The sequence below is a fragment of the Typopeltis vanoorti genome, chromosome 13 (genome assembly GCF_054136105.1).
Source record: "Typopeltis vanoorti isolate ZY-2024b chromosome 13, IOZ_Tvanoo_1.0, whole genome shotgun sequence".
Lineage (NCBI taxonomy): Eukaryota > Metazoa > Arthropoda > Arachnida > Uropygi > Thelyphonidae > Typopeltis > Typopeltis vanoorti.
In genome coordinates this window covers 116,614,637-116,638,904 of record NC_143561.1, presented here as the reverse complement: position 1 = coordinate 116,638,904, position 24,268 = coordinate 116,614,637, and the positions used below count along the sequence as shown (strand labels likewise).

Here is a 24,268-nt window from a genome sequence, read left to right as displayed (position 1 = left end):
CTTATTTTAAAACATTTCCCTTCCTGAAACACACACACACACTTAATGTCAGTTTTCTTTGATGTGGAAAAAACATACTGCTTAGATATTTGAAATATTGAAAGACCTACAAAACTTTGAGCTCAGAAGGAACCTTTGGAGCTCTTTTTATCCATTGGATATACAGTTTAGGGTGGGAACAATACTCTTTGAACTGTATACTCAAGAGGAGAGAGTTTCACAAGGTTCAGTTTTACATGTCATGTTTATAGTATCATGTACATATGGTATATGTTTACAATCTTTTTTGGTGATAATAACATGAGCAGCAGAATCTCATTAAAAATGAAGGTATTAGAGGGGAATTTGGCTTTATTAGCATGAGTGAGCAAAGCTAATCTAAGATGGTGTGGTTTTTAAACAGTTGTGTAATTCCACAATGCCAGATAAAAGACTACTCTGAGAAAGATGTTGCTGAGGCAATAGATCAAAATTACAGTGAGGCTTTTGGTAATTCAGAAACTTTTCTCCTCCTCCACTTCATATTAAATTTAATGAAAAATGTTGCTGAGACAATAGATCAAAATTATATTGGATGAAATATGTCATTTCATCCAATTTTTATGAAAATTGGATGAAATGGCATATTAGTTTTGATGCAACATTAAGAACATGCAAGAGAAATTCGAAAATTAAAGGTTTGTTTTATGGTAACTTTCTACCCTTTCAGGGTACTAATGTGCTATAAGCTGAACGACCTCATGAACAAGAGGTTTATCAGCTTGTAGCACATTCATACCCTGCATGAGCAGGAAATTATGAAGAGAGTTTGCTAATTGTAACTTTTAGAAAACACATAAAAGTGGAGGTTTTTCAAAAGGCAGCAGTATAATGAATGAACACATATGATGAAAAAATTAATCTGTGAGTTAGAATATGAACTGTACAGGAATGTTGAATATCTGCTTCATCTGTTATAACAGATTTAGAGGAAAGTAAGTGAATTATCAGTGCCAATTCTGATGCTCATGACCGTGGAAATATTTATAGAAAATGCAAGCTGCTGAAACTGAACTTCTATGTGAAAGGGAGAGTGATTGGTGAGAGAGGCGTCATTAATCAACCTAATTGCTCTCTTCTGTACTAAGTCAAGGGATCTCTTAGGAGAACCATCCCAGACCTGAGAATATAGGACATGGTTGAATGGATTTTTGCTTTGTATAGAGTAAATAGCTGTTTAACAGCTATTTAAATATGTAAAGTGATACCTCAGGTGAAAGAGAAAACAATTTTTTAGATGATGATGATGTGATGATAACTGGAGGAGAACTCATTTATTAGGTATGTCCTGCAGGAAGCAGATGAGGAAAGCCCTCAAAGGATTGCTTCATATAAAAAAATAAAAAGCTGTAATGTAATCAATGTGTATTCTACTCATTCTGTGGAGAAGAAAAAGGCTGCAACCCCACCACGTTTTCTTGTGGTGATTTCATTCCAAGATCCTAATATGGTTGTGCCTTATAATGAATGAATCTTATGCTGGCTGCTATGCAGAATAATCAGAGCCATGTTCACAGCTTAGGCAGAGGTCCATTTTGAAATGTATACTATCTACCAATAATTGTCCAGACACTTTAGCAATTTACAGTTGACACCAACAGGCGAATGCTAATATTGCATATCTCCACCTTGGGCTTTCATCACCTCCTGCACCCTTTAAGGAAGGCTTTCTACCAATGTGCAGTGGACATCAGGTGGAATTTATCTTCATTCCTCCATCAAAATAGCACTGAGTTCAGTCACAGATCAAGGATGTGCTGCTCTGGACCTCAATCGCTGCTCCAATTCATCCCACAGGTGTTTGATGAAGGTTGAGGTCAGGACTCTGTGCAGGCCAGGGCAGTTGTTTAACACCCATCTCTTCATACCATTCCATAATAGTTGCAGCTTTGTGGCATTGTTGTCTTGATAGTAACATCGATCCATTCCATAAAAACTCCACAGCGTAGGCAGCACCTGATTATCTAGAATATCACAGTACTGAGCTTCCTTCATGGAACCACGGACAATACCATTATTCCTCCACCACCAAACTTTACTGTGAATACAACACACTGTGGTAACAAGCATTCACCAGGGTGCCTCCACACCCTGCCATCAGACTGGAAGCAGGTGAACCTATAATTCATCGGTCCAGAGTACCGTTTTCCACTGTTCAATTGTCCAATTCACATGCTGTTTGTACCAGGCCAGTATTAATGCTCACCATGGTGTTACTGGTACTATGGAACTCATTACAGGTGGTCTGTGCCGATTATAGCTTTTTTTTTTTTTTTTTTTTTTTTTTTGTGAGTTACCCATTTTAACGCTCTCCTGTCGTTTTCAGTGACTGTCCTAGGTGTTTTCCAGCACACTAGTGATGCCAGAACACCCCCTTTGTTGATCACATCACCAATGGGCATTTTGCATGCTCCAGTTTAGTGGCATGTATGGACATGCCACTAATGTGACAGCCCACAATGACACCTCTCTCTGAGTGTACAGATACTATCTGTACACCCAGCCACTGGGGAGGGTTGGCATCAGGAAGGGCAACTGGCCATAAAAAAAACCATGCCAAAACCAAGGATGAAATGTTGAATAACAGAGAAAGGAGACCACAGCTAGGGCGTACCCCGTAAGCGACGCGCAGTTCTGTCGCCCGAGGACTGTGAGAAGTGGGCTAGGGCTACTGAACCAAGGACGGGTTCGGCTAAAGAAGCGAGTCCAACAGAAAGAGAGTGTGTGTAAAGTAAGAATCGGGTCGCTGAATGTGGGTACGATAAATGAGAAGAGTAGGGAGATAGTGGACATGATGAGAAGAAGGAAGCTGAAGATCTTGTGCGCACAGGAGACAAGGTGGAAGGGCAATAAAGCAAAGGAGCTGGCAGAGGGATATAAACTGTTTTATAGTGGTGTGAATGAGAAGGGAAGAAACGGAGTTGGAATTTTCATCGATAAGGAGCTGAAGGGTGGAGTCTGCGAGGTGTACCGAAAGAATGATCGGATTATGAGCGTTAAGCTTGAGATAGGAGGAAGTGTGGCTACGCCCCACAAGTAGGTTGTGATGAGGAGGAGAAAGAGATATTCTGGAGAGAACTTGACCAAGTAGTAATGGGAATCCCTGATGGTGAGAGAGCGATCGTTAGTGCAGATCTGAATGGGCATGTAGGAAGGCGACGAAACAGTGAAGAAAGGGTACATGGGGGTTAGAGTAGTGGTGAAAGAAATGAAGAAGGTAAAAGAATCATAGAATATGCTGTGGCCTTCGATCTGGCTATAGCTAACACGTGGTTCAAGAAGAGAGTTGAGCATCTGATAACCTATAAGAGCGGGGATAGAATGAGTCAGATTGGCTATATTATGTGCTGTAGGAAACATCTGAAGGAGGTGAAAAACTGTAAAGTGATTAATGGAGAAAGTGTAGCGGCACAGCACAGGTTGGTTGTGGTAGACTGTGATATAAAAGGGGAAAAGAAGAATAGATGGAAGTGGCAGATACAGAAGAGAATAAAGTGGTGGAAGAGGAAGGCCCAAGGAATAAGTTTAAAGAAAAGGTATTGAAAGAAATGAAGTTACCAGAGGATGTGGAAGAATGGTGGGACATTAATAGTCGGAATATTAGAAAAATTGGAGAAGAGGTGCTTGGTATAACATCAGGAAAGGGACTGCCTGAGGATAAGGAGGCATGGTGGTGGAATGAGGAGGTGCAGTTGGAGATCAAGGAAAAGAAAGAGGCAAAGAAAAAATGGGACATGACTGGAACTAGAGCCGACAAGGAGGCATATAGATTAGCGAAGAAAAATGCAAAGAAAGCTGTGGCGAGGGCAGTTGATGAGGTTTATGAAGAACTGGAGAGAAACGGTGGTGAAGCTCAGTTGTTGAGAATGGAGAAAGCCAGAGATAAGGCCTCGAAAGACATAACATCAGTCAAGCAGATAAAGGATGCCTCAGGAGTGGTATTACAAGAAGAGGACAAAATCAGAGGAAGATGGAAAGAATATTTCTGTAAACTACTAAATGAGGAGAATCCGAGAGAGGTGTGAGGATGGAGAGGCAAACGAGAGACAGGTGCAAGACATAAGTAGAGGGGAAGTGGATTGGGTACTGAGAAAAATGAAGAAATCTGATGAGGAAAATAGCCCAACAGGAAAAGATACCAGAGGAACGGAGAGAAAATATTCTCATCCCAATCTACAAAGGAAGAGGAGATGTTCAAGACTGTGGCAACTATAGAGGGATCAAGCTGATGTCACACACATTGAAGATATGGAAAAGAGTAATTGAAGGGAGGATACGGCAGGAAACGAAAATTGGTGAGGAGCAGTTTGGATTTATGCCAGGAAGAGGGACAACGGATGCGATATTTGCACTAAGGCGATTGATGGAGAAATATAGAGAGATGCAAGTGGAGCTGCACATGGTGTTTATAGACCTGGAAAAGGCATACAACAGAGTGGCCAGGCAGGAGGTATGGAGGTGTATAAGGAAGAAGGGGGTGTCGGAGAAGTACGTGAGGTTGGTGAAGGAGATGTATGAGGGAACAGAAACTCAGGTCAGGGCTAGTGTCGGCATGACAGAAGGGTTCCCCATTGTCGTAGGGCTACACCAAGGGTCAGTTCTGAGCCCCTACCTCTTTGACCTGGTCATGGATGTACTAGTGGAGGATGTCAAGAAGGAGGTACCATGGTGCATGCTGTTTGCCGACGATATTGTTCTATGCGAATCATCCTGAGAGAAGCTTGAAAAGACCCTAGAAGAGTGGAGAAAGGTATTGGAGGAGAGAGGTATGAAAATTAACCAGGAGAAGACTGAATATATGTCAACGGGGAGTGACGAGGATATGATCATACGACTTCAGGGTGAAAGGCTAATTTCAGGGAAGAAATTCAAGTACCTTGGGTTGATCGTCGAGAGGAATGGTGACCTGGATGAGGAAATACAGCACCGAATAACATGCAGCTGGATGAAATGGAGGAAGATGAGCAGGATCCTGTGCGACAAGAGAGTGAGTTGTAAGAGGAAAGGAAAGCTGTATAAGATGGTGGTGAGGCCAGCGATGCTTCATGGCGCAGAGACGTGGCCTATAACAAGGGAACAGGAGAGGAACATGGAGGTAGCAGATGTTGAGATGGATGAGTGGTGTGACAAAGGAGGACAGGAAAAAAAGAATGACTACATCAGAGGGACGGTTAAGGTGAGACTAATTGGCAAGAAGATACAAGAAGTAGGCTGAGGTGGTTTGAACATGTAGAGAGGAAGGGTGAGGAGTATGTTGGTAAACAAGTGGAGTACATGGAGTTGGAGGGAAGGAGGAAAAGAGGCCGGCCCAAGCTCAGGTGGAGGGATAAGGTGACAGAGGATCTTAGGGAGAAAGGATGAAATCCGAAGGACGCTCTGGACTGGAGAACTTGGAAGAGGAAGGTTAAAGATCGGTGCACTGACCCCGTTTAACATGGGATAAGGCATAGTGAAAGAAGAAGAAGAAGACTATCTGTGCACCGTTTTTTGTCATTAACAAACCTGGAATGTTCCATAACTTTAAATTACAGTGGTGTATGGACAATTATTGGTAGATAGTGTATTTATATTTAAAATGGATTTGTTACTAATCCATACAAGTTAAATTTCACCCAACTTTTCTGGAAATCTTGGGGTTTGCATTGTCCTAGCTGACTGGAAAATAATGCTTTAACCTTACTACTGTGTGTATGTAGTTGGAGAGGTTGGGGGGGATATCAGTCCTGTATGTTATGTAGTCACCACCCTGTAGATTAATCATCTTAAAGCTGCACTCTTAAAAAAAAATTTTTTTTTATGTCTGACACATCTCAGAAAACATTCTAATTACAGGTTGGATGAGATGAGATGAAGGGAAAATGAACCAGCATGGTTTTTGTCCACTTCTATAAGGATCATATCAAAAGTTCTGAAAACTTATTTATTTATTCGTATGGAGTTCCCTCCCTTTTCTCCCCCATCCCTATTGGGGCGAGTTGAACCCCCCTCATCGGGGGTAAAGTATTTATGGCTGTAGATCCTGTAGATGTGTATTCACAGGGTCGGTTTGCCTGCTTGCAGGATGAAAACAGCAGGGGGGAAACCCTGCTGTCCACTCCCAAGACTGGCTAACTTGGCTATGGCTGAGGAAGATCCTTAAGCTCCTCTCGTCGGTGACAGGAATCAAACCTAGGACATTCCTTCCCCAGGCATATGGTTGCAAAGCGCAAAGCCACTACGCTAACTGCATGGACAGTTCTGAACACTAATCATGCATGACCAGTGAGATGATGAATAATTTCCATTTTCATGTAATTTGTAATCCACCAGCCACACTCTAAGAAAAAAGAGCCATTGCTCATTGTCTCTTTCTGGTGTTCTTGTTCCAAAAAAACAAGACTTCAAATTGGAGGAAGAATTTGATTCAGATATCACTCATATTTTAAGGCCACATGTTTCATCTGAAGTATCCAATTTTATGAAAAACAATGGATAGCAGGTTGCATTCTTGCCTGCATAGATTCTTGACACCATCCCTCACTTTTATCCCTCACCCATCTGTTGCGTAAGTTGAAAGAACAATTCTGTGGGAAGTTCTTCACTACAGCTGATAAAAGTTTGCTGTGGTGATCCAACTTACTAAAAACATCAAAATAAAAAAAACGTTTGCTATCAGGAGTACAAGACTTGCCCAGACATTTGGCAGCAGTGTAAGGCAGAATGCATAGTATATTTAAAGGCCTGGAAACATAATTAAATTCATAATCAAATTAACTAAACTGAATTAAATTCATCAGGATTTTAGATTTCTTAGGTTTAGCTCTAGACATTGCAATCATGCAGTGTATCTAGGCTATGTGATTTAAAAATAGCCATGCTATATGCTATGTCTTCAGTTCCCTTTGTGGCCAAAATGAAGACACATTTTCTTGGAAATTGCCCACTTGCTTTGGAAGTTCGTTTGGTAAAACCTATATTGAATACTATCAAAGCTACATGTTAGGATACTGTACAGGTATCCCTTGATTATCGCGGCAAGAGTGTTGATTAACGCGCCTTTAAATTTACCACGCAAAATCATGCTCACGCCATGAGGCTGCTAGCCTCGTGGTCATCCAAATTCTTTTAATGATCTGTGTGAGAATGTGGAAGTTTTATTTTTCCCACTAAATACAACATCATTGCTACAACCCATGGACATGGGCATCATTGCAACTTTCAAAGCCTATTTTCTTAAAAAGCCATTCTCAAAGACAGTAGAAACAACAATTGGAGAAGATGCAATTACGCTCCACGAATTTTGGAAAAAATTTAACATTAAACACACAAATGAGAACATTCGTGACTCGTGGGAACAAGTGTCTTCTAGTTGCATGAAAGCTGTTTGGAAAAACCTTCTGCCAGAATTTCGCTAATGACTTAAGTTGTTTTCAAAATCCTGTGAACAACGTGTCAAAGAAATCGTCACAATTGGTGAAGACCTTGGTTTTGATGGTGTTGATGCAGAAGATGTCAAACAATTATTGAATTCAAATTCAAAAGATTTCAGTGACAACTATCTTCGTGAAATTGAATAACGCACATATGAAGACAACGAACGAATGGAATGTGAAGATGAGGTTCCAAAGGAAATAACAGTCAAAGAACTGGATGGAATTTTTCGCAGTTTAGAATCTCTTAAGCAGCAAGTAATGGATATGGATCCAGATGTTAATCGAAGAATGCTTGTTTGCCGAGGTCTGGAGAGTTATTTTGCTTGTTATCGTAGAATTTATGCTGATAAGAAAAAACTAAAACTGTTCAAACGATTCTTTATAACTTCTTTTGATTAAAAAAAATTACAGTAACTAATGTAGGTACAAGTATTTATTAAACATTTACTTTACATTCATTTTTTATCTTTCCTAAAAGAGTACCATATAAAACGATCTATTAGTACAGTAATCGATCAGGGATGAATTGTACTTTTTGCCATTGATTATTAGATTTGATTAACGCAGTGGCATCGTGGGATTAATTAACCGCATTAATCGAGGGATACCTGTATAAGGTGTGGATGTAAGATGTAAGCCTGCTCTGGTCGAAATTGTATGGCTCCTTGAGTTAAAAAAAAAAAAGTTTTAAAAAAATGCTAAGCAGACAGTGATACTGCTTTGCTGAAGAACTTCTTATCACTGGAAATTTAGTTTCCATAATTGCATATTCAAAATTGGATATGTTAATCTCAGCTCTTTGCTTTATGCAAATGATGTTAAACTTCTAATTAAATCTCCTACAAGTCTGCAAGATTCCCTGACTAAAGTGAATAACTGTTGTAATAGATATGGTATGAAGGTCAACATTAAAAAGACAAAGACAATGAAAATAGGCAGAAACATTGAAAATATCAACTGCATTGTGAATGGAGAACCTATAGAACAAGTCAAACATTTCAACTACTTAGGCATGATTTTTAGTGAAGATGGTAGGAAGTCAACTGAATAAATTTATATGGAATAAGAGAGAAATTGGCTGTATACAAGACAATATTCAAGCCAATTTTAACTTATGGATCTGAGAGCTGGGTCAGAAGTAAAATGCTTGACCAAAGACTAGAGACTGCAGATATGAGGGTCCTGAGAAGGATTAGGGGCATGAACAAATAGCATCAATGGCAATATCATATTAAAAATTGAGGATATTAGGAAAGAACTTGACATTGTCAGCATCCAGGAATGCGTTAGTGCTAATCTCAGGTGGTATGGTCACTTAAACAGAATGGGAGAGGAAAGATTAGCAAAACAAGTGTTCTCTGCCAGGTTGGTAGGAAAAAGACCCAGAGGTAGATCAAGATATAGGTGGATTGATTACAGTAAAAAGTGCCTTAGAAGATAGAAATATAAGATCTGATAATGTTGTTGGAGTCTTGATAGGTAAAAGACTGATTTGGAAATTGTAAATAGGAAGTTAGTAATGATGTAATTTTTCATGTAGTACTATCATATCCTATACACCCCTTGAGAGTACATGGCAGGAATTTGATGATGATAATTGCATATTAACTTTTTCTGAACAACCTTACAGATAGTGATGAGCATTGAAATGCTTTTATCAAGAAATATTGCATTGTTGGATGGAGTGGCCTACTTTAATGGATTCTGGTATTCCATATTGTTATCAAGTAATAATGATGATAATAATAATAATAACTGTTTGAATGTCGAGTACAAGTATGCTTCTTTCTTAAATCTTTCCATCACTTTAGGACCTGCAACCTTCGAAGTGTCTTAAGTTTCTGTAATCTTAATGTAGTTGGATGAAGTGGGTAGTCTTAGTTTGCTGGTTGCATTGTTTTTTTCTTACTGATTTTCCCATTTTCAAAAACCTGAGTTTCCAGGCGGTACCTCAGGTTTTTATGAACCATACAACTTTACAATCTCTGTATGAGACCAGCTAACTCGCCTTTGGTTGAAAACTCTTGTAAAGGTTTTGCACCCTAATGAGATTCGAACCCATGTATTTCCAATGAAAAGGCATCGTTGTTATTGACTGACTTACAGAGTTCCTAAGGTTACCATTAAAGCATCATTTTAGGTGAGCTTAATGTGCATTTTTGATTTCAGATTTTTAGTTTGGATTTGTTGGATTTTTATGGTTCCCCCCCCCCCCCCCCCCCCCCCAGTAAAGAAGATAAACTATGTATAAAGTTAATCTGTTTTCCAGTTTTATATCTGCATGTTCAGGACTAAGTGTATAAAGAAAATTACATATTTTTCTTCTTCCAGGAATATTTTCAAAATTATGATGACAATCATACTTAATTCTTAAATAATATTCTTCTGATCCTGATGGTTGTGGCTAATGAGGATTGTCATGGCCCCAATCTAAGTAGCCAGCATCATTTTATTAGGATTAGGGCTTTTCAAATATAAGATACTAATTAAATCCTCCAGTTAAAAGTTCACAATACCATATGATAGGATCACATCTAGTCCCCCCCCCCCCATACACACAATCTAATAGACACAGTCCATTCAATGTCCTTCTATAATGTTGTGATAGTAATACCCATTTCTGCGAATGGGCCTCTTTCTACCATAGACTTTTTGACAATTGCAATATATTTGTATGCTACTAGAGGTTTTTCATATTCAGTCCCCTAATTTGTCTCATAGCTCTCAAATCCTTAAGTTAAAATTTATTTGAATACCATAAAGCATAAAGCCAGTTTAGTGTTTTGTCTGCTTTCTCCATATTAAATTTGCTATCTTCATAAAAAATTTGTGCCAAAATAGACATGATTTACTTGTTCTCTGTGTTTCCCATTCAGGAAGCAGTTGATGTTTACAATGTTTTCTACTTTTTATAATCAACCTTTTCTTGCTGATTTTCATACCAAGTATACTACAGCAGTTATTCAGCTTAGTTAGAGAGTCTGCAGAGTTGTAGTGGATTTAATTTAGAGTATAACATCTTCATGAAATAAAGAGCTGATTTAAGTATATCCAGTTTTGATATTAGGCTTCATGCCACAATTCATTCATATGATTCATACAGATAATAACAGGGGAGATAGTGTGCAGCTTTGTCTCATACCTGAATTTACATCAGACCATCTTCCTATACTTCCTTCAATTCTGAATGCTAATTTACAACTCAAATATAGAATGTGTATTGCTTGATATAATGTATCCCTTATTTACACCATATAAATATATTGTTTTGAATAGCTCTTCTCTTTGCACCTTGTCAAATGCTTTTCATGTATCCAGATCTGCAAAATTTTAAATATAGAATCTTGTTATATTCCAAGGATTTCTCAAATCTAAAAGTGAAATGAAAATCTGATCTGAATAACCTTTATTTGGCCTGAACTCAACTTGTTCTTTAAGTTTTCCTTCCACAATTTTCCTTAATCTCTTCTCGAGTTCTTGCATAAATCTCACTTGGAATGCTCAGTAGAAATGTTCCTCTGCAATCTTCACATTCAATTTTTTTCTCTTTTTATAAATTACAATGACAGCTTCTCTCCATCTGGAATTTGACCTTTTGAATTATGCTGTGCAGTGGCTGTATACCTCCATATTTGAGCATTTCATTTGAACATTTGAATATTATTTGCTCCAGCTGCCTTTCCACATTTCAAGTTTTTTTGTTTTTTTTTAATCTCAAGTACTGATTTATACTTCTGCTTACATTCTTCCTAAATATTGTTTGCCACTCCTGCTTCTGTCACTTTTTGCATTGCTACATTTTCTCTGTACTCTATCAAAGCACATGCTGACTTACTTTCTATAAACTTTTAATATGAATTCTTCTTTTCCATGCCTGTCTTTTTAACTTCCTAAGTTCACTGTGAAGTTTGGATTTTTCTATCCTTCCAGAGAACTTCACCAGCTCTCTGGATGAATCAGTTAATGTTTTCTTCAGTCTTTCATCGAGTCTTCAAAAGAGATGAACTAATATTGAATAATATTCGATCATCTCTGAAAGCTGCTTAACTTTGAATGTCAATATGATATTCATATCACCAATTCCTTGTCTGCTTCTTCCTTCCTACAACTGTCTATCATACCATAGGCACAAATAAATCTCATCGTCTAATTCCTCGTTTTGATAGTTGCCCACATCACTCTATTTGATATTGCCTTCCATTCAAAAAGATTATTTTTGAGCATAGTGTTTTACTATAGCTACTCTATCTTTTCTCTGATCATTATTGCCTGAATATAATATTTTTGTAATGGTTATTTAGAAGAACACTTCACCTATTTGTGTCTTCTTTGTTTCGTTAATATCAATTACATCAACTTCCTAATTCTTCTGCCAATACTATTTCTTTTCTCATAAATTCTGCAGATGTTGAGGTGGAGATTATAATCACAGTACATTAATACTGTGGTTGGGCTGAACTTGGCAATGAAAGTCATCTCCCACCTATCTCACCAGACAGTTAGGATCATCAGTGTCCACTGCAGGACTCAAATGCGTAGTCTGTTAGGTGGAGAGTGAATACATTAATCACTTAATCAACTACTTTAGTCACTGCTGCTGATGAAGTTGGTTAGTTCAGCTGTTTGTATATTTTCAACAAGGCTGAAAAAAAAAAAAATTAAAAAAGATTGTCTGAAGCCCATCCTATGTCATAATCTTTATTTATGTGCAAGCTGTTGCACTCACATATGTTGATAGTCTCTAATCACATTGTCAAAATACTATTAGATCAAGCTACAAAAGTTATCTTTAAGCACTTGTGAAATCAGTTGTTAGTGAGAGCTCCAAAAGACAACCACTGAATTCAAAAACATCCAAAGGGTATAAAAGGCATTTTAACTGCCAAAGGCCTACATAGAAGAAATGGGATCACCAGTAGAAATCTCTACTAAAGAACCTATCAGCAGTGTTACACCACATCCACCGCCATTTTGACAGTGGATGTGGTGTAACATTACAAGATTACAGTATCTGCATTATGTTTAGAACATATTAGCATGGTGAGAATCTTCAAAGAGTATGCAAAGGTAATCCTCTCACATTTTTTTGAGGCAAGTGCATTCAGTTATAAATTAAAGATGCCAAGAAATTATATTCTTGGTTTAAACCTTTATCCAAGTGTTAGCAAATAAAGTTTGCACCTGAAGTGTTTTCAGAACTGGGTAACTTGTATATAGAAGCTAATGACTTCACATCACTTGCATCAGTATCCCATAATGCAAAGCATGTATCCTTTGCATTATGGGATACGGACCTGTATAATGCTATGCATTATGGGAAGGGTCACTACCCAGACTTGCTTCGCACCTTCATTGATGTCTTCAGTGAGAGCCTCGCCCAGAGGTGATACCAAGGTTGAAATAATGCAGGAGTTGTGATGTGAAGTCATTAGCTTCTATATACGAGTTACCCAGTCCTGAAAATACTTCCGATGCAAACTTTGTATACTTATACTTGGTTAAAGGATTAAAGAATATAATCTTTAATTTATAGTATAATCAAGTGGAAAAACTTCCAACAGCTATCTCTAATCCAGAATATTTTAATAAGTTGTGACATCTTTTGGCTACTCGTATATGGAAATATGACTTCTGCATTACTTTAACCTTGGTATCACCTCTGGGTCTGGCTTCCACAAGTGAGACTTCGATAAAGGTTGAAACCCGTCTGGGTAGTGACCCTTCCAATAATGCATAGCGTTATACTTGTTCGTAAGGATATGTACTTTGCATTATGGTGATGTGAAGTCATTAGCTTCTATATATGAGTTGCCCAGACCTGAAAATACTTCAGGCAGAAACTTTGCTTACACTTGGATAAAGGATTAAACCAAGTGGAAAAACTACCAATAAAAGTACATTCAATTACAACCAAAGGATCAAACTACATAATTATTTAAATTAAGGGGATATTAAATCCCACATTATTTCAAAGCTGAATAAGAAACTCAAAGATCTGAATCAAAGAGTTTCATGCCGAATATAGTAAACTATAAAAATTTTGGCGGATTGTAGCGTAGGCTAAAGCACAGTTCAACACTAGGGCAACTCGTTGCAAAGGTGGGTAAATTTCTGATCATTATTCTTAGTATTACCCAGAATGTAAAACACATCTCCTAGGAGATGTGTGATGTTATACGTTATGGTGGAAGGTCGAAACCAGTTCTGGGTTTCGACCTTCCACCAGTCGAAACCCAGACTGGTTTCGACCTTTATTGAGGTCTCATCAGTGAATAGGTAGACCATAATGTATAACATCATACATCTGCTAGGAGATGTGTTTTACATTATGGGTAATACTAAGAATAGTGATCAGAACTTTACCCACCTTTGCAATGAGTTGCCCTAGTGTTGAACTATGTGCTTTAGCTTACACTACAATCCGTCGAAATTTTTATAGTTTACTATATTCGGCTTTGAAATATTGTGTGATTTAATATCCGCTTAATTTAAATAATGTCACATCGCCGAAGTGAAGCCTATTGGCTCTTTTATTTAAGTAATTTATGGGTGCACCTTTTTTGACAACTCATATAGCAAAGTATATAAGTTCTTTTTGCTATAACCTCAGTATTACCTGGTCTACCTACTCACTGATGAGGCTTCAATAAAGGTCATAAACCGGTTTGGGTAGTGACCTTCCACCATAATGTATAACATCATACATCTCCTAGGAGATGTGTTTTACATTATGGGTAATACTGAGAATAGTAATCAGAACTTTACCCACCTTTGCAACGAGTTGCCCTAGTGTTGAACTTTCTGCTTTAGCTTACGCAGCAATCCGCCGAAATTTTTATAGTTTACTGTATTCCACATGAGACTCTTGTATCTGATCTTTGAGTTTCTTATTCGGCTTTGAAATAATGTGGGATTTAATATCCCCTTAATTTAAATAATGTTACATCGCCGAAGTGAAGCCTATTGGCTCTTTTTATTTAAGTAAACTACATAATGTTTGGAAAGCCCTGAAGAAAACATTGCATTCTCATATATTAGAGATTATTTGCAGAAATAAAAGCAATCAAATTTCTAGGCTCTGAAAATTATATTTAGCATATCTAGTGTGGCTGTCTTTATAACAGGTGGAAGAATATTGTTACAAATGAAAAAATAAAATGTTTATGTATTTAATTTTTCTTAAATGTTGTATATGGTTTCTGTTAGTTTGCTTTGTACATAAGTTCTCATGGCTTAATTCACATCAAATTTATATGAAAAATTGATTTTTCTCTCTTTCTCTCTCCCTTTGAATTTATTTAGGATGGTAGTAATCTTCCAGCTACTCAGAGGGCATATCATTTAGATGAAGTTAAAAACAAGTCATTAAAAATCGGTATTCAAATTTTCATTGTATGATTGATAATTTTAAATAGCATGAACTTATTTCAAAATGCATTTTTTAATTTAAAAAAATTTACCTATATTTGATTTAATTACACTGCACAACTCTGGAATTTACCTTTAGATAAAAGTAGTGATTTTAATATAGTTATATGGGCTGAAAACAAAACAAAAATAAAGAAAGCATCTTTTGTTCAGTGCAAAGCCAAAGAGTTGAGTTACATGGAGATACACCAAGAGTATATTATCACTTCATGTAGCATGTTCGTACTGCTGTTTGTCCACTGAGATTGATTTATTCATAAGCCATGATTACCTTAAAATGGAGACCAAGAGCAATTAGATATACAACTAACACTGATCGCCATGCCTGGCTTCAACCTTTACAAGGTAGCATTTGCTTTCTCTTAACTAGTGATCATGCATATATAGTGACTTTTGAATGCATTTTGGTGTGCTTCTTCATTTCAATGTCGCACAAAGGACAGATCATGCAGTCTTGATTTCTTTTTCTAAAGTTGCATTTGGCCATTTCTTTTAAGTATGAACAGTGCTAACTTGTTTCACTATGTATGTTGCAAAGTGACATTACTATCTGTCAAATAATTATTTACTTTTCTGATCAAGAAAGCATATAAGTTTGCACTTCAGATATCAAGTGTGAGATCAGAAGCATTCCTAGACTCTCCACAGTGAGATTGTATGTAGGGCGCACATTTAGTTGACTTGCATCTACAACTTCATGCTTTTGCAAATCAATTATTCAGCTGCCAATTATATATGAGCATCTCATTTAATAACCCAAACAAAGTTGAATAACTTGTGAGTAATCCAATTAGCAAATATAAGCTGAAATCTCATTAAACTGCAAAGCTAGAACCCCATCATCAAATTCCTGACATGTATCCTCAAGGGGTGTACAGGATATGATAGTACTACATGAAAAATTTACATTATTACTAACTTCCTAACTACAATTTTCCTCCAAATCAGTCTGTTACTTGTCAAGATTCCAACATTAATCAGATCTTATATTTCTATCGTCTAAGGCACTTTGTACCGTATTAATCCACCTATATCTTGGTCTTCCTCTGGGTCGTTTTCCTGCCAATCTGGCAGAGAACAGTTGTTTTGCTAACCTTTCCTCACCCATTCTGTTTAAGTGGCCATACTACCTGAGATTAGCTTTGCTAACGCATTCCTGGATGCTGACAATATCAAGTTCTTTCCTAATATCCTCATTTTTAATATGATATTGCCATTCATGCAATCTGTTCACAGCTATAATCTTTCTCAGGACTCTCATATCTGCGGTCTCTAGTCTTTGGTCAAGTGTTTTACTTCTGACCCAGCTCTCAGATCCATAAGTTAAAACTAGTTTGAACACTGTCTTGTATACAGCTAACTTAATGTTCCAACTAATTTCTCTCTTATCCCATGTGAATTTATTCAGTTGACTTCCTACCATACCAGCTTTGTTGATTCTGTTGTCTGTTTCCATATTTATTTTACCATGTTCACTAAAAATCGTGTCTAAGTAGCTGAAAAGTTTTACTTGTTCCACGGGCTCTCCGTTTAAATACAGGTGACATTTTCAGCGATTCTACCTATTATCATTGTCTTTTTATTCTGACCTTCATACCATATCTATTACAACAGTTATTCAATTTAGTCAGAGAATCTTGCAAACTTGTAGCGGACGATGTTAGAAGTATAACATCGTCCGCATAAAGCAAAGAGCTGACATTAACATCTCCAATTCCGATATCATGTTTAATACCACTTTTCTTTATAATGTGATCCATATAGATAATGAATAACAGAGGAGATAGTGTACATCCTTGTCTCACACAGATTTTACATTAAACCATCTTCCTGTACTTACTTCAATTCTAACTGCTGACTTGCAACTTGAATAAAGACTAAGTATTGCTTGATATATGGCCACATTGACACCATATAACTGTAGCATATTGAATAGCTTGTCTCTTGGGACCTTGTCATATGCCTTTTCCAGATCTACAAAACTTAAATACAGATCTTTATTATATTCCTTGGATTTCTCAACTATTTGTCGTAAAGTGAAGATCTGATCCTGACAGCCTCTATTTGGCCTGAATCCAGCTTGTTCTTCACCAAGCTTTTCTTCCACAATTCTTCTCAACCGTTTCTCAAGTATACTGGCATAAATCTTGCCAGGAACACTCAGTAGGGAAATACCTCTGTAATTCTCATATTCAGTTTTATTTCCCTTTTTATATATGGGTACTATTAGAGCTCTATTCCAGTCATCAGGAATTCGTTCTTCTATCCAGGCCTTCTGAACTATGCAGTGTAGCCACTGTAAGACTTTTATACCGCCACTGTAAGACTTTTATACCACCATACTTCAGCATTTCTGGTCGAATATCATCTACTCCTGCTGCCTTTCCAAATTTCAAGCCTTTGGTAGTTCTTTCTTCTTCAAGTATGGATATGTATTCCTGATTGTAGACCTGTTGGGTGTTTTTTTCCCATACTTCAAGGATATCTTTTTTCTACTGTTTTCATGTCACCTTTATCATCTCTAACTCCTTTTACAGCTCTCTTTCCTTCATTTCTAAGCTTCTTCAAAAACCTCCAGAATATCTTGCCACCTTCTTCATATATTTATTTTTTATGTTCTTGCCAAAGTCCTCCCATGACTTTTGTTTAGCTTTCTTACATTTGTCTCTATATTCTCTAAGAGCACAAGCTGCCTTATTTACGAGGAACTTTTGATATGCTTTCTTCTTTTACTTCACTGCCTCTCTAATTTCCTGTGTCCACCATGGAGTTCTAATTTTTTTATCCTTGCAGACAACCTCACCACATGCCTCTCTGGCTGAATCAATCAGGGTTTTCTTCAAGGCGTGGTTATCCAAGGTTTGGTTCCTGTTCTCAAACTCTCATTTTTTCTTCAATAATCTTTGTGTATTTTAGTCTACAGTTCACATGTGAGAGCTGCTCAACTTTTATTTGCTTTAAAACTTTCTTACATGTCATTCTTTTCAATATGAAATTCAATTTTATCCTGTTCAAGACTAAATAGTGATCACTTCCAATTTCAATTTCAAATCCTCTGTACACTCTGGTGTCCTGCACCAGGGAGAAAACATCACTATCAACAATAACATAGTCAATGAGACTTTTCTTATTCCTTGCTTCTTCTCTCCATGTGAATTTGTGCACATTTTTATGTTGGAACATGGTGTTAGTAATAACCAGTCAATGTCCTGAGCAGAAATCCAACAGGTATTTGCCATTATTATTAGCTTTGCTCTTTTCTCCAAATTTTCCCAAAATATTTTTGTATGTCTGACAATCACTTCCTACTCTGCTATTTGGATCTCCAATAAGGACCAACTTTTCCTTTTTCATTGTGTCAGTAGCTTTCTCTAGAGCCTCAAAAAATGCCTCCACTTCTACCTTAGTAGAACCTTCTGTTGGACCATAGGCACAAATAAGTCTCATTGTTCAGTTCCCCATTCTGATATTTGCCCACATCACTCTACTTGAGACTGCCTGCCATTCAAGAAGATTAGCCTCGTATTTAGTGTTGAATACTATGGCTACTCCTTCTGTTCCTTGATTTTCATTGCCTGAATATAACATTTTGTATTTATTGCTCAGAAAGATCTCACCAGTTTTTGTCTTTTTTGTTTCAGCCACCCCTATTATGTCGATTTGGTACTTATCTAATTCCTCAGCTAGCTCCATTTCTTTGTCATTGAGGCTTCTTATGTTGATAGTACCAATTTTTAACTCTGGTGATGTTGAGTTAGGGTGTGATTTCAGATTTGTTCCAGTAGCTGACTGTTCGCTGTTCGCCGTGGTTCCCTGATGAAAACAACGGGGGCCTTGTTTAACCGGGTGACACTCCAGTCGGCATGAAATTTTGTCATGTTGTACCATCATTTTTTATTTTGGATTAAGCCAATAAGGATACAATTTGGTCGGTTAAATCCCAAATTGCCAGCCCATCCTCGTTCGTTCAGTATCCAGGTAGATACCCAGCAGGGTACACCACGAGAAGGTGAGGATTGGATATTAGGTCAGAAGCCCAGGTCGGTTCTCCGCATTCCTTTAAAGGCTATGTATAGGTCTCTTCTCAGTTATACAGCTTTGACCCTTAAGCACCCCAAGTTAGAACCTTAAAGTCAAAAAATGCTTTGATTGAGTGTCAGCAGAATTTAGATGTTTGGTTTTTCTCTCTCTCTGGAACAAATCCTAAAACACATCCCAACTCAACATCACCAGAGTTCAAGATCGGTACTATCAACATGAGAAGCCTGAATGCCAAAGAAATGGAGCTAGCTAAGGAATTGGTAAGTAGCAAATCAACATAGTAGAAGTGACAAACAAAAATGGTGAGATCTTTCTAAGCAATAAATACAAAATGTTATATTCAGGCAATAACAATCAGAGAAAAGAAAGAGTGGCTATTGTATTCAACACTAAATGCAAGGCTAATCTTCTTGAATGCCAGGCAATATCAAGTAGAGCGATGTGGTCAAATATCAGAATTGGAAACTGGACAATGAGACTTATTTGTGCCTATGGTACCACAGAAGGTTCTGCTAAGGAAGAAGTGGAGAAATTTTTTGAGGCTCTAGAGAAAGCAACTGACACAATGAAAAATGAAAAGTTGTTTCTTGTTGGGGAACTAAATAGCAGAGTGGGAAATGATTGTTAGACATACAGAGGATTTGTAATCGGAAGTGATCACCATTTAGTCTTGAGCAGGATAAAATTGAATTTCATATCGAAAAGAGGAACAGTAACAAAAATTTTAAAGTGAATAAAAGTTGAGCAGCTCTCAGATGTGAACTATAGTCCAAAATACACAAGCATTATTCAAGAAAAAATGAAAGATTTTGAGAACAGGAACCAAACATTGGAGATTCAGTGGCAAGCCCTGAAGAAAACACTGGTTGATTAATGACCTTATCGGCCTTTATGGATGAAATATGCATCCTCATACACTTCGTATCCATCATATATTTCAATGTAATATCAATCGTATTATAATTCTAATATGCACTTCACGTCTATGATAACCTTGACGTCTCTAGACATCTTGCCCGGTAGCGTGGTTAAGCCAAAGAGGCTTAACTCAAGGATCGAAAAATCAGAACTCCAGGTTGGACACAGGAAGTTAAAGAGGCAGTAAAGGGAAAGAAGAAGGCATATCAAAAGTTCCTGACAAATGAGTCAGCTTGTGCTCTTACAGAATACAGAAAAAAATGTAAGAAAGCTAAACACTCTGTAAAACTAGCTAAACAAAAGTCGTAGGAAGCCTTTGGCAAGAACATAGAAAATAAATATCAAGAAGGCAGCAAGATGTTCTGTAGATTGTTGAAGAAGCTCAGAAATTGAGAAAGAGTGCTGTCAATGGAATTTGAGATGATAAAGATGACATGAAAACTGGAGAGAAAGATATCCCTGATATATGGAGTAATTACTTCAAAAAATTGCTAAATGAAACAAGCAGTGATAGCACAGTGTTAAAAAAACACTCAACAGGGATGTCAGGAATACATATCCATACTTGAAGTAGATAAAGCCATCAAATGCTTGAAATGAGGAAAGGCAGCAAGAGTAGATGATATTCGATCAGAAATGCTCAAGTATGGAGATATAAAAGTGTTACAGTGGCTGCACTGAATAGTTCAGAAGGCCGGGACAGTGGGATGAATTCCGAATGTTTGTAGTTGAGCTCTCATAGTACCCATATATAAAAAGAGAAATAAAACTGAATGTGGGAATTACAGAGGTATTTCTCTACTGAGTGTTCCTGGTAAGATATATGCAAGTATATTTGAGAAAAAGTTGTGAAGTATTTTGAAATGGAAACTTCGTGAAGAACAAGCTGGATTCAGGCAAATAGAGGCTGTCAGGATCAGATTTTCACTTTACGACAAATAGTTGAGAAATGGTGGGAATATAACAAAGATCTGTATTTAAGTTTTGTAGATCTGGAAAAGGCATATGACAAGGTACCAAGAGAGAAGCTATTAAAAATGCTACAGTTATATGGTGTCAATGGGGCATTATATCAAGCGATACTTAGTCTTTATTCGAGTTGCAAGTCAGCAGTTAGAATTGAAGTAAGTACAGGAAGATGGCTTAATGTTAAATCTGGTGTCAGACAAGGATGTACATTATCCCCTTTGTTATTTATTATCTATATGGATCACATTATGAATGTAAGTGGTATTAAACCTGCTATCAAAATTGGAGATGTTAATCTCAGCTTCTTACTTTATGCAGATAATGTTATGCTTTTAAATAAATCCAGTACAATTTTTCAAGATCATCTTATAAATTGAATAACTGTTGTAATAAATTTAGTATGAAAATCAGCAATGTGCATGACAAAGATAATGAAAATAGGCAGAAAAATTGAAAACATCAACTGCATCGTGAATGGGAAACCTATAGAGCAAGTAAAACATTTCAGCTACTTAGGCACAATTTTTGGTGATGATGGTAAATCAAATATGTAAGTAGACAACAGAATCAACAAAGCTAGTATGGTGGGAAGTCAATTGAATAAATTTTTATGGAATAAGAGGGAAATTAGTCAAAACACTAAATTAACTGTATACAAGACGGTGTTAAACCATTGCTTTTTTTTTATTGTATCAGTTGCTTTCTCTGAAGCCTCCAAAAATTCCTCTACTTCTAATATGACAGACTTTTATCTGTCAGAAGAAATCCTACAGATCAGGGGCAACATTATTAGTTCCTTATCCTACTCAACATATCTCCACTATACTGATGTATTCTCTGTTTGATCATACATCAGCTCAGATAGAAAAGTTTTTTAGTATACTCAACAGCCAACACTGCAGGATCTGTTTTACCATAAAAAAAAAAAAGAAAACAATAATTGTCTGCCTTTCCTTATTGCTCAACTATCAAGGGGATTCGTATCCCTGTCTACAGGAAACTTACCCAACTAATATAACTATCTGCAAAAAGTTATCCAATTAAAATTTACAAGAATACATATTAAGGTGTTAGGTTTGTGGATTGTGACTAATGTTGACATTTCTTAATTCTAAAGCTTTAGTATTTCTTTCACATAGTTCTCTGTATCCAATTGGATGAATCATATCATAAACATATTAACTCAGTTTAAAGTATTCAGAATAATTGCAATCTATTAACCATCAAACATTCATTTTTCAGTTCTTTATGCTCAGTCAATCAAGTTGAGATTAGTTCTTAAAAGTTTAAGCTTCCAAATGTTACAACAACTAATCTTATGACAGGCTACACTATATTCTTTCTCAGTAGGCTAATAGAACTACACTTAATAGAACAACATAACACTTATTGTTTCGAGGGGAAAGTATACTTGAGTACATCTAACATCTGACCATTGATTGACATAACACCACAACTAAGGTCAAAATATATCCGACGGAATTAACTGATATTGCTTCACAAGTTATATAAAGGACTGCTCTTACGGGGTTACCACTTCTAAGCATCAAATTTGCATAGGCACATTTGAATTTCTTGTTGACTTATACTTAATGCAACACAATTCAAAAGAAATCTTCCAATATAATAACGGAATTATAGACACAGAAATACATAAGTCTTGATGTACTTGGTTTAAGTTATTTACTGATTCCTGATTTTCTTCTATATATTAACTTCAGTTCTGCACTATTCTTCCACTAATTAGGAAATTATTGTAGTATCAGAACTCCTATTGAAGTAATTTAAAATGCCTATTAATTCCTTGTCCTTTCCTAGCCGACTTTTCACATATATCAACTCCCCTTCTGCCACTCACTACCGATCTCTATGCTGTCTCCAGGGCTTCTTTTTTTTTTCTTTTCAATCAACTACGTTCTCCTTTTCCCGCCAAAATCCAGTTTTAACCCGTTCAGCTTATATCAACTGGCTTTTCTCTTTATACACAGTAGCTCATGCTCTCAGCACGAGCTAACTAAAACAAACTCCCTTTCTCCATCAGTAACCAATCAAATCCCATCAGTAGAATTCTATAAAATTACTTTTACTTATAGAAATAACAAAAAATATATATCACGGTTCACATAAAGGTACATTTAAATTTATATACACACAGTGGGGTGCTTAAGGGTCAAAGCTGTATAACTGAGAGGAGACCTCCACATAGCCTTTAAAGGAATGCGGAGAACCGACCAGGGCTTCTGACCTAATGTCCAGTCCTCACCTTCTCGTGGTGCACCCTGTTGGGTATCTACTTGTATACTGAACGAACGAGGATGGGCTGGCAATTTGGGATTTAGCCAACCAAATTGTATTCTTATTGGTTAAACCAAAATAAAAAATGATGGTACAACATGACAAAATTTCATGCCGGCTGGGGCGTCGCCCAGTTAAACAATGCCCCCGTTGTTTTCGTCAGGGAACCAGGGCGAACAGCGAAAAGTCAGCTACTGGAACAAATCTGAAAACAAACCCCAACTCAACATCACCAGAGTTAAAGATCGGTACTATCAACGTAAGAAGCTTGAATGGCAAAGAAAAGGAGCTAGCTGAGGAATTAGAAAAGTACCAGATCAACATAATAGGTGTGGCTGAAACAAAAAAGACAAAAACTGGTGAGATCTTTCTGAGCAATAAATACAAAATGTTATATTCAGGCAATGACAATCAAGGAAAATAAGGAGTAGCCACAGTATTCAACACAAAATACGAGGCTAATCTTCTTGAATGGCAGGCAGTCTCAAGTAGAGTGATGTGGGCAAATATCAGAATGGGGAACTGAACAATGAGACTTATTTGTGCCTATGGTCCAGCAGAAGATTCTACTAAGGTAGAAGGGGAGGAATTTTTTGAGGCTTTAGAAAAAGCAACTGACACAATGAAAAAGGAAAAGTAGGTCCTTGTTGGGGGATCTAAATAGCAGAGTAGAAAATGATTGTGAGATATACAAAAATATTTTGGGAAAATTTGGAGAAAAGAGCAAAGCTAATAATAATGGCAAATACCTGTTGGATTTCTGCTCAGGACATGGACTGGTTATTACTAACACCATGTTCCAACATAAAAATGTGCACAAATTCACATGGAGAGAAGAAGCAAGGAATAAGAAAAGTCTCATTGACTATGTTATTGTTGATAGTGATGTTTTCTCCCTAGTGCAGGACACCAGAGTGTACAGAGGTTTGAAATTGGAAGTGATCACTATTTAGTCTTGAGCAGGATAAAATTGAATTTCATATTGAAAAGAATAACATGTAAGAAAGTTTTAAAGCAAATAAAAGTTGAGCAGTTCTCAGATGTGAACTGTAGACTAAAATACACAAAGATTATTGAAAAGAAAATGAAAGAGTTTGAGAACAGGAATCAAACCTTGGAGATTCAGTGGCAAACTCTGAAGAAAACATTGATTGATTCTGCTAGAG

General features: G+C 36.9%; 1 protein-coding gene across 3 annotated transcripts in view; it reads left to right on the top strand.

Moving 5' to 3' along the window:
- Positions 1–24,268, top strand: part of PolA1 (DNA polymerase alpha catalytic subunit) — a 561,406-nt gene that overhangs the window by 457,175 nt on the left and 79,963 nt on the right. For all 3 annotated transcript variants that reach the window (XM_090402430.1, XM_090402431.1, XM_090402428.1), the window contains one exon: positions 14,754–14,826. In XM_090402430.1, coding sequence (XP_090258556.1) covers positions 14,754–14,826 — 73 coding nt within the window. The remainder of the gene's footprint in view (positions 1–14,753; positions 14,827–24,268) is intronic.